Source organism: Aptenodytes forsteri, unplaced genomic scaffold (genome assembly GCF_000699145.1).
Source record: "Aptenodytes forsteri isolate BGI_AS27 unplaced genomic scaffold, ASM69914v1 Scaffold55, whole genome shotgun sequence".
NCBI classification, from domain to species: domain Eukaryota; kingdom Metazoa; phylum Chordata; class Aves; order Sphenisciformes; family Spheniscidae; genus Aptenodytes; species Aptenodytes forsteri.
This window is the reverse complement of record NW_008796063.1, coordinates 8,595,901-8,606,336: the sequence shown is the minus strand read 5'-3', so window position 1 is coordinate 8,606,336 and position 10,436 is coordinate 8,595,901. Positions and strand designations below refer to the sequence as shown.

Sequence of the window (10,436 nt, the reverse complement as noted above, 5' to 3'; positions counted from 1 at the left end):
ATGCCAGTCGTGAACAAGCATAGTGAGCGGTTGAGGAAGTTCAAGAACAAGGGCAAGGACGCAGCTGTAAGTACCCGCCTGTGCCATCCCCTTCGGACAACAGCAGAGCCCGCTGGAGGTTTGCCTGTTGGCAGAAGCTGATGTAAAGGCTTCTGAAGGGCAGCTGGCCCCAAATCTACCTGTATGGGGTAGCAAAGGTGGTGGTGGGGAATGGCTCTGCCAGCAGGGATGCTCAGTTAGCTTTTGAGATGTGGTGTGGTGCTGGCTGGGCTGTGAGGAGTGTGGTGGCACAGGCAAGGGGGATGTGAGTTTTGGGTGGGTGACTGAGCTGCACTGGTGAAGGTGCTGGGGGAGGGAGATGGTCTTGCCCCTCCTGCCGAGCTCTCCGCAGCAGTTCTCCCTGCGGAGAGGGGGCTGGTATGGGGTGTCAGACCACGGGATCTGTCAGCTTGCTTTAAGCCAGAAGAGGAGATGAGAGTTTGCCTTTCGGGTTCAGCAAATCGACTTTTAAAAACAGTCACTGGTTGCTGGTTCATCCAGCAGCCCATGTCCTTGGGAGGCACTAAGAGAGAGGCTTTATTCTGTCCCATCTCCTACGTAACTCTCTAAGCCATGGCAAGGAGCTGCCCGAGAGCAGATGCTGGCTCTCTGCCTTCCTCACTGAGGAAACTTGGGGCAAAGGGTTACAGAGCTGAGATGGGCTCCTTGGGGAATTGGGTGATGCAGACACCGGTGGGGTGGTGCTTTTCTCTTCCCCTCCAGGCCCTGCGGAGGCAGAGAGTGGAGGTGAACATCGAGCTGCGAAAGGCTAAGAAGGATGAGCAGATCCTGAAGCGCAGGAGTATTTCATTCAGTTTGATGGATGAGAGTCTCTCTCTGGGAGAAGAGAAAAGAAATGAGGTGAGCACTGGGTGCTCTGCACCCGGGCAGGATCGGTGCTGCAGCACATGGCTTGTGCAGTAGGTCTCATCTACTACTTGGACCGCTACCAAGTCCAGTTCAGGTGACCTGGGTTAAATAGCCAGTGCCATTCCTGATCACCGTGCCTCGTGTTGGGGAGTGGTTTAGACTGCCTAGCCCTTTTTCTGTGTTGTTTTGCCTGGAGATGATGTCCCGTGTGGCTTCCCTCGATGGCAGGTAGAACTGGCTGGGGCTCCAGCTCGCTGGGAGCTGGCGAAGCTCCTGTCTGGCTCCTTGCACAGTGAGGGGTAATTACTGAGCTCGTAGGCCCATTACGGTGTGTCTGTGACTCTTTCCATTCTTGATTATAAGGATTAGTTGCCTCGAAGGCTTTTGTGGATTTGCTTCCTCTGCCTCATCTCGAAACTGCATTGCATAAAGAATAGACATTGCTTAGATACGAAGCGGTGACTGACTTGGGTCTAGACAGCTGATTGACTGTGGAGATTAAACCGGAGGGAGTCCTGGCTTGCCATCTGACTTTGAGTCATTCCCTGTGACATAGGTTATTCAGCTGTCCTTGGAGGAAATCGTTGAAGCTGTGAATGGGAGCAACACTGAGCTGCAGCTGCAGGCTACGCAGGCCACCAGGTATGCTGCCCGGCTGCTCTGTGCTGGGAGGGAGGTGGCTGAGGGAGCTGCGGTGGGTCCTGTCAGCAGAAGGTATTTCTTCCTGTTTGAAGAGCTTTCTGAAGATGTGACAAAGGGGGAAGGAGCCTGGTGACCAAACTGCCCTGAGGAACCTCAGCTGGTGCCTGTTTTGTGCCCTGTGTGTCTTGCTTGGCTCCATCAGTCCTGGGCAGTGCCTGTGGCAGGGACCTGTGTGGCTGGACCCAGCCAAAGGGGGAACCTCAGCTGGTGCCTGTTTTGTGCCCTGTGTGTCTTGCTTGGCTCCATCAGTCCTGGGCAGTGCCTGTGGCAGGGACCTGTGTGGCTGGACCCAGCCCAGCCAAAGGGGTTGGCTTCCTCGGGGCCTGGGCAGTGCCTGTGGCAGGGACCTGTGTGGCTGGACCCAGCCAAAGGGGTTGGCTGTGGCTCCTGGAGCTGCCCCCCCTCACTGTGCTGGGGCGGGGACCATGTTGGATCCCACCAGCTGATGTAGTGGTTGGGAAGAAACCAAGTGCCAAAGGCTTGGGCAGTGCAAGGTCTGGGGAGCCTGGCTCTGTAAGGGCCACTACTGAGCAGGGCTGTCCCCACCTGGGTTGTGGTAGGAGGGATCACAGGGTGCCATCATCACCCAGCTGGCAGCAGGGATGTCTTCTGAGGGTCCGGGAGAGGCTACATTGCTGCTGGTGCTTCCTTAGCTGGCTTGAGCTGCCACATCAGTGATCTGCCTGTGTGCCAGGGGACCAGTACTGTTCCCAATGGCTGTGAGGACATCTGCTCATGGTGAGCAGATCAAAAGCTTTGCTCCCAAAGTGTTAACTGGAGGCTGGCCGGAGCAGACCCTTCCTAAAGGGACAAGTCATGACTAGGTCCCCTAATCTGCTGTGCAGCACGGAGCTGGCTTTCTGCTGCCCACACCTCCATGAACCAGGCTGGGAAGCAGATCTGTCTGAAAGTGTTTCTTCTTCTGTCTGTCTTTGACTTGATCGGTGCCCTGATCCAACCTCCCAGGCAGCTCCACATGCTTCTGTGCCAGTGTGAGGCATGAAACAGCAGTGGGGAGTTGGTGATTCTGGGTTTTAGCTGGAAAAACAGTCTGAAACCTCACTTTAAACATGAGCTCTGGTCTGTGTGGGGTTGGCCAGTGCTCCTGAGCTGGGGAGCGGCAGAGGCAGGCTTGCAGGCTGTAAGAGAACAAATTGCAGATAGTGATTTTTTTTTTTCACTGTCTCAAACTCCTGCAAGGTGGGGAGCATGGAATAATGTTGTCATGGTCCCAAAGGGATGTGTGAAGTACTGCATTCTAACAGACATCCTGTTGTTGCTTCAGCATCTTCTTAGATGGGTCTTCTGCAGAAGCCTCTCTCTGGCAACTCCTCTGCTAGGGGATTTGCTGATGTGGGATGCTGAACTAGCATCTCTTGCAGGTGCTGCTTCCCTCGCAAGCCACAACCTTGTACATGGCTACAGGGTTATGGTCTGTCATGGCACCACGCAGGGCTTCTCATGGCAGGCTGTGCGGTGTCCTCTCTTGCAGGAGAATGCTGTCCAGGCAGAAGGACCCCCCTATTAATCAGATCCTGGAGCTGGGGATCATCCCCAGACTGGTTGAATTCCTGACCCATGCTGACAATGCTCCTCTGCAGTTTGAAGCAGCCTGGGCACTGACTAACATTGCCTCCGGCACCTCTGACCACACCAAGGCGGTGGTGGAGGGAGGTGCCATCCCAGCCTTCATCTCCCTCCTGTCCTCCCAGCACATGCACATCAGCGAGCAGTCTGTGTGGGCACTGGGCAACATCGCAGGTAAGCAGAGGTCTCCAAGCCTGGGGGCATGCAGATGGTCACTGCCCAAGCCGATGCTGGGGAGCTAAAAATATTGATGTTCCTCAAGATAGCCTTGTCTCCCTGCAGCTTTGTCTCCAAGCTGCTGCCCCTGTTGAAACTCTTAACCCTTCAGTCCCTTCATGTGGCCTGGCAGCCTTTGAGAGACCCTGTGTTGGTTCTACAAGAGGATTTTGGCCAAAGCCAAGTGCATGACTCCATCCTGCTGGGATGGTCTAACCCACTAGTGTTGTCAGTAGGGAGAACAGAATGGGTCATGTCTGGTTAGCCTGCCACAAACTAGCCACGATGGCACTCCAGTCTACCTGGTAAATCCTCTCCACCTGACAGTACTTAATGGTGTGTGGCTGGTGAGTGAGCCCAGTCATCCAGCCCTGGTGGGTGCCTGAAGGTTTGATTGCTATTTGATGTTGACTGTCTTGTGACTTGGGCAGATGCAGTAAACAACCCTTTTTCATCTGTGCAGGTGATGGTCCTCTATACAGAGATGCTCTTATCAATTGCAATGTGATTCCTCCCTTGCTGGCTCTGGTGTCACCTGTAACTCCAGTAAATAACCTCAATTTTCTTGACTTAACAGCTCTTAATCACTTGGGTAATGGGTGAATGGTGGTCCATCATCTGCCTTATAAACAACAAGCTGTTTGTATAATTGAATGAGACCCTGTCCTAAACTGTGTTTAGTGACCCTGCCTCTCGGCTATATACAAAGCTGGGGGTGCCAAGCAGATAGTCTTCAAGTCGGTGATGTCTTCTAGTCTTAGCTTTCCTATCCAACTTTGACCATATCAAGCTAGGAATAAGATGAAACTGGTGCAAGGTAAACTCGCATATGTGTGTGGAAGGGCTGAACTTGCCCTTCAAGCTTCTTCCTGCTGCTTTTTGGGTAGCTCTAAACTGCTGGATTTGTGGCTTATCTCTGCCTTTCTGCAATGGTGCCTGCCCCGCTGCTTTCTCGGTCTCTGGGGGAGAAGGGCCTTTTCAGAGAAGCATCAGGTGGACTGAGAAGCTCTCAGGGGCTGTAACAGTGGTACTGATGCCTCCAGGTGTCCCACCCTGGGTGTGGTGGAAGCTGTATGCTTTCTGTAGGCATAGCTATGGCCTTTCAGGCTGGTGTTAAGAAAACACCCTCTAGGCCTTCTGTGAGTTTATATTGCAAGATTTAAAAAAAAAAAAACACCAAACAAACCAACCCCCAACTCTTCTTTTTAAATTGCAAGATTAAAAAAAAAAAAAACCACCAAACCAACCAACCCCCAACTCTTCCGGCTGCTCGGTTCCTAGCCCAACTCACCCTCGCCTCTTAGGGAGCCCTGGGGAAGAAACATGACAAAACACCGGTTCATATATACACACACCTTGGTAGCTACGATGCTTTGAACGCAGCTCCAGTGCTCTCCTGGGAGCATCCTTACTGGGATGAACTGTCCAGATGATACAGCTTAAATCCTTGAGGTGCCCTACTCTAGAACAATGAGCTGCTAACATTAAAAAAACAAATTCCTGATTTTGTCCAATGAATGCTCTGTAATTTGTCCAAGGACCCAGCAAATAAGCTGTTTGGTGCCTTTTTTTAGTCATCACAGCTTGTCACACCACCAGAGCTGAAGTAATTGGAACTTAATACTGGGGAGGGAGAGGGTGAATCTACTGTCTTAGTCACTTACCTGTTTCATCTCCCTTCTTCAAATAAGCCTCAGCCCTTAAGGCTGCTTCTGGCCACTGGATAACATCTCTGAGCTGTAGGGACCAGAAGCAGGGTGCTACCTCTTCCTCATTTGTTACTGCTGTGAGGATCTTACACCTCCCTTGTGTTTCAGGTTGGGTTCCTGAGGAATATCACCTGGACGCTATCAAACCTCTGTAGGAACAAGAACCCCTACCCTCCCCTGGATGCAGTGAAAAAGGTGCTGCCAGTCCTCATCTGCCTCATGGAACATGAGGACAAGGACATAATTTCTGACTCCTGTTGGGCTGTTTCCTATCTGACCGATGGCTCCAACGATCGCATCCAAATTGTGGTGGATACAGGGATTCTCCCAAGGCTGGTGGAACTCATGGCCAGCCCGGAGTTGATCATTATGGTAGGAAACAATCGGCAATCTCCAGCCTCTGGTCTCTTAATGTAGGAACATGTGAGGAGAGAGAAGGCATGTCTGCTTACTATATGTGGCTTGTGTGGTCTGCCATCTCCTCAGACTGCAGTATTGATTGCTTGTCAAGCCACTGCTCTGTTCCAGCTTGCTGTGGCTGGCAGACTGGATAGAAACTGTAAAGCTGCTTAGAGCAAAATAGGAGGGTGATAGGTCTGTAAATACAACAGTAATCACCCATGATGCTTTCCTTATTTGAAGGATCAAGCACTTAGTGAGGGATCTTGCTGGGCTTTCTGGCATGTACCCCTTGAGGTCAGGATTCTCCTCATCTCCTTTAACCTCTGTCTAGACTCCAGCTCTCCGTGCCATTGGGAATGTAGTCACAGGGACTGACGAGCAGACCCAGGCAGCTATCGATGCTGGCGTCTTGGCTGTCCTGCCCTGTCTCCTGCGACATGCAAAGCCAACAGTACAGAAGGAAGCCGCGTGGACGCTCAGTAACATTGCAGCAGGGCCTTGCCAGCAGATCCAACAACTCATCACCTCTGGGTTATTGCCACCTCTGGTGGAGCTGCTCGATAAGGTAAGGGTGCAGTGCTGCACATAGCTGCTGCAGAAGCAATGCTGAGGTTCATGAGGTCCGCTCGATAAGGTAAGGGTGCAGTGCTGCACAAGCAATGCTGAGGTTCACGAGGTCCATGATGCCTCATTTGTGAAGCACTCAGCATGTGCCCGAGAGCCAGCTGAGCAGTCTGTTTCAAAGCTGTTGAGATCCTTGGAACAGTCCTTGGCACTCAGACTTGACAGTACACCTGCATGAAAGTGTGGCTTGGAGCTGCTCTGGCAGCTCTGCCAGGTGTCCCCCCATCACTCAAAGTGCTGGGGAAGGTGGGTCAGTCCAAACTGAATACAAGGGAAATGGCTGTCCTCACCTCATGCTGATCTTCGAGGGATGCTAAAGCTTGGGAGTGCCTTCACTGTGCTGCTCTTCCAGGGGGACTTCAAGGCTCAGAAGGAGGCTGTGTGGGCAGTGGCCAACTTCACAACAGGAGGCACTGTGGAGCAAGTGGTGGAGCTTGTTCAGTCTGGGGTCCTCAAACCTCTGCTCAACCTGCTCTTGGCCAAAGACAGCAAAACTATCCTGGTCATCCTGGATACCATTTCAAATCTCTTCCTGGTAAGATCTCCTACTATTTCTTGCGTTCCTTCCCTAAGAGAGCAGCAAGGTGTGAGCCCTTGTGTGGCTAGAACAGCTCCTCCTACAGCAGCTACTTATCTTACAGGAGTAGGAGTTAGACTTCGTGTTGTCTAACTTTGTCCTTGGATACTCTTGGGTTGTCCAAAGGGCTCGACAAGATTAAGATCCCAAAGTGTTCCTCTTCACCTCCTGTGACTTTAGTCTCCTTCTGGAAAGGAAAAGAGGTTATGCGTTAATCCCCAAGCTGCACAGAGGTGAAGGTCTTGCAGAAATACAACTGCAGAGAAATCAAGTGGTCCTGGGGGCGTTTCAGCTCAGCTCCCTGCCAGCTGATGTCTACATGCCTCTCCCTTGAAAGCCTGTTTCTTGTAGCACCTTTGAACCAGTGAAACGGCTTTCGCAAATGAAATAGCGGGTGGCAGGTCGCACCTTCTGCTTCTCACTGTGTGGATGTAACTGGGTAGAGTTTGGCTAGCTTGTTTGGTTGGCAATCAAGCCACTGTGCAGTGATCCTGGCAGGGACTGATGTTTCATGTGCATAGTAGCCACATCCCTGGGATCTCTGCTAAACACAAATTGGGTAGGGGCTGCAAATGCAGGACTGTGGTCACTTGACCTGTAGATCAGGGCCTTACAGTAAAGACCATCTCAGACCTGTTACTGATGTGAGGTTATGTTTGCCTGCTTGGTTATCTGATGTCATAGGCAGCTGAGAAGCTGGGAGAGACAGAAAGGTTGTGTCTGCTGGTGGAAGAGCTTGGTGGTCTGGAGAAAATTGAAGCCTTGCAAACCCATGACAACAACATGGTCTACCGAGCTGCCCTGAGTATCATAGAGAAATACTTTTCTGGTGAGGTATGTGAGCTCTTGCTGTTTCTCATATGAAAACATGAAGCTATTACACAGTGGAATGAAGCACAGACTTTAAGGGTGCTGAAATAGGTTTCTGGAAGAGACCTCTGCATGACTAGAGTAGTCCTTGCAGCTTGTTCCAGTTGCTTTTAAAGGTCTGTAAAAGCTCTGAGTTGTCAGCCTATGAGTTGCACAACAGATACGGATGCCTTGATAGCATCTTGCTGCTGGAATTTAAACTGGCATCAGCTGGAGTTACTGCAGTTGCTGATATGAATACCAAATGCGGAGAATTTTCCTCCTTTGGAGCTGAGCTAGCTTGTCGCTATGAATGGAAGCCTCCTACTTGCTGATAACCGTGCTCAGGTTGCGTTTGGATTACTTGACCCTTCTCATGCTAATGAACTTATGGAAAAAGAGGATAGGACACCAGCTAGCAATTGCAAGAGTGCCATGACTGTCAGATGCCATGATTAGTCCTAGCCTTAGTCTCACAGATGGGGAAACATCAGGGAAGAGGCTTAGCGGTTTGGCAGATCCCAGAGCTGAGGCTCGGTCTAGATGTGAACTGCAGCAGCAGGGAGCAAATGTCTGTGTTAGTCCTCTGCCCAGAACAGGGTCTGCGGGATGTCCCTGCAAGAGGGTGTGGAGGAAGCTCTCCTACGCACTGGCACCTGCCTGAGGGGCTGGATGCCAGAGGGAACATCTCTCCAAAGTACTCCTGGCTTGTTGCTGTTCCAAGCAGGCTATTTAATTTGAGTGAGTTTTGCCACCCCAGCCACTCTTTTCTTCTGCCCCTGGTGTCAGTGCCTGTAGACTTGGCTGCTGTTTGTGTGTGAGATGCAGGGATGCTGCAGCTTCAGTGTGCTGTGAGGAACAGGAGGACTTGGTCTGGTCTCCAAGGGTCCTATTAGAGTCAAGCTGATCTTAACAGCTTGTTACAGCAGCAGAATTTTCTTAAAACAAGAATAAAACAGTAAGCTGCTGTAAAAAGCTTTAGGCAAACTCTGGTGCAAAAAGCTTAGGTTTATTAAGATGCAGAACCTTTAACTGGTGGCTATCAATTTCCTCCTAGGAAAATCCAGATCTGCAGCCTGGGACTGGCCAAGATGGACTATATGATTTCTCAGTGGAGAAGCAAGACTTCAACTTCTGAAGACAAACACTACACAGCTCTGAGCTGGTGGGTGGAGGTGTCTTGGTGTAGAACTCAGACATCCAAACCAAGAGGAGCAAAGATGCTGAGTCTTTTTACTTTTGAAACTTGTCAATAAATTGCACTTCTGGCTTTGTACTTCTTGCCTTTGATTTTTTTTTTTCCCCCTCATAAGCTGCTGTTGCAAACACTATAGACTTTTTTCCATAGTGTCTTAAGGCCCTGCAGAAATATATTTGAGCCCCTGGGCATGTCTTCTGGGTGGAAGGCGCAGCTGGAAGCTTTCAGCTAACTGCATTAAGCTGCTGGAGAGCAGGGTGTTACCACCAGAACCAACTGGGTCTCAGTGCTTGTGCTGAAACTTCTAGGCTTGACTTGGAGTGGCTGAAGCAGCTCTAAAAAGCTATTCAAGAGGTGTTTCACCCTTCTGCAGGTAAAACCAGCTCCATGTGAGAGGAGATCCTTCTGGTAGAGAAGGAAATCGGCCAGGAGAAGGTGGGTCACTCTCACCCCTGTGTGTGCTACTGCACATGGAAGTATTGGGCTCTGGACACAGGAGCACGTGCTGGTCCTTTGGCAGCAAGGCTGTGTCAGAGGCAGCTATTGCTGTGGGAGCTAATCTGCCTCCCACTGCAGCTTCCCAGATGCTATCGGCTAGCCTGGAGCCCATTGATCTGGCTCTGCCTAGAGCTGCCCTTCAGTAGGGAGGACCTGTATTTCAGGTTTCCATTGCGTGTCGCTGCCCCTTGCTGAGAGGAATCCTCCCTCTCTCCAAGCCCTCGAACTTTGGCGTCTAGCTGCAGGCTGAGCAGAAGGTGAGGATGGAGTTGATGTGGCTCTTGAGTCCAGCTTGCAGCAAGCTCTGGTGCCCTGCGTCCATCCCTGCAGCTGTATGTACCGCTCTGCTAGCGGATGCATTGCACAAACATTATGTGCTGCAGGTTTATAACGAGCTGCTGGACGCTGCTCCATCCTTGTAGTGTTGATGGGTTGTGGAAGGTTCTGCTAGACCCTTCAATCCCCAGGTGTTGAAGCTATCTCAAGGGCTTTGCTCCATGTGAGATGGGGGTGGCAGCTTCCTCCTCCCTGCTCTGGCAGGTTTGACTCTTCAAAATAATCCTGGGTGAGTTCAGGGCTTTGCTTCCTCAGATGCAGTGGGCGGTGATGTGACAGATAAACTTAATCTGAAGAGAAAATCTTCTCTCCAGGAAGCAGGATCTCTTCTACGCTGGATCTGTTCACCAGAGGATTTATGCATTTCTCCTCTGGGCCACCTGGGAAAAAAGGGAGTTGGGTAGCTAAAGCCTGGATGTGCTCTGTGCCCTGCAAGGAGGTGTGCAGCCCTGATCGTGTGTGCTATGCTGGATATCACTTATTTAATATTAAAATGCTGGAGCTGATGAATTGCAAAGTGCTTCTTGGGTTTTCTTTCTTGAATCCAAAGCTATGTACTTAAAACTGTGATAAAGCAATGCCTGAACATGCGGCTGAAACAAGCGCCTGTGAAAATCCTTTGTTTGCACCCATGGGTTAACACAAAGGGCTCCGGCTCAGCTGCGAGCGCCTTCTCATAGCATGCTGCTGCTGACAAGGCTGATAGGGCATCTGGAAATGGTCGGATTTCACCAGGTAAAATGAATCTGAGGCAGGTGCTTCCTCAGTGTAAATGGAGACGTGGACCGGAGCTGGGGTCCGCGTGGCCGCCGTGACTTTGGACTGTGGT

General features: G+C 51.1%; 1 protein-coding gene across 1 annotated transcript; it reads left to right on the top strand.

Moving 5' to 3' along the window:
- On the top strand, positions 1 to 8,713 carry KPNA7 (karyopherin subunit alpha 7). The gene is made up of 10 exons (XM_009286419.1): positions 1 to 66; positions 763 to 900; positions 1,466 to 1,551; positions 3,104 to 3,372; positions 3,878 to 3,960; positions 5,232 to 5,495; positions 5,857 to 6,090; positions 6,502 to 6,684; positions 7,411 to 7,560; positions 8,633 to 8,713. Exons 1-10 carry the CDS (start codon positions 1 to 3, stop codon positions 8,711 to 8,713), a joined length of 1,554 nt encoding a protein of 517 aa, XP_009284694.1.
- The last annotated feature ends 1,723 nt before the right edge of the window (positions 8,714 to 10,436 follow it).

Coding starts and splice junctions, on each gene's coding strand:
- KPNA7 (XM_009286419.1), top strand. CDS start 1: ATGCCAGTCGTGAACAAGCATAGTGAGCGGTTGAGGAAGTTCAAGAAC. Junction 5,496..5,856: donor GCCCGGAGTTGATCATTATG/GTAGGAAACAAT, acceptor ACCTCTGTCTAG/ACTCCAGCTCTCCGTGCCAT. Junction 6,091..6,501: donor TGGTGGAGCTGCTCGATAAG/GTAAGGGTGCAG, acceptor CTGCTCTTCCAG/GGGGACTTCAAGGCTCAGAA.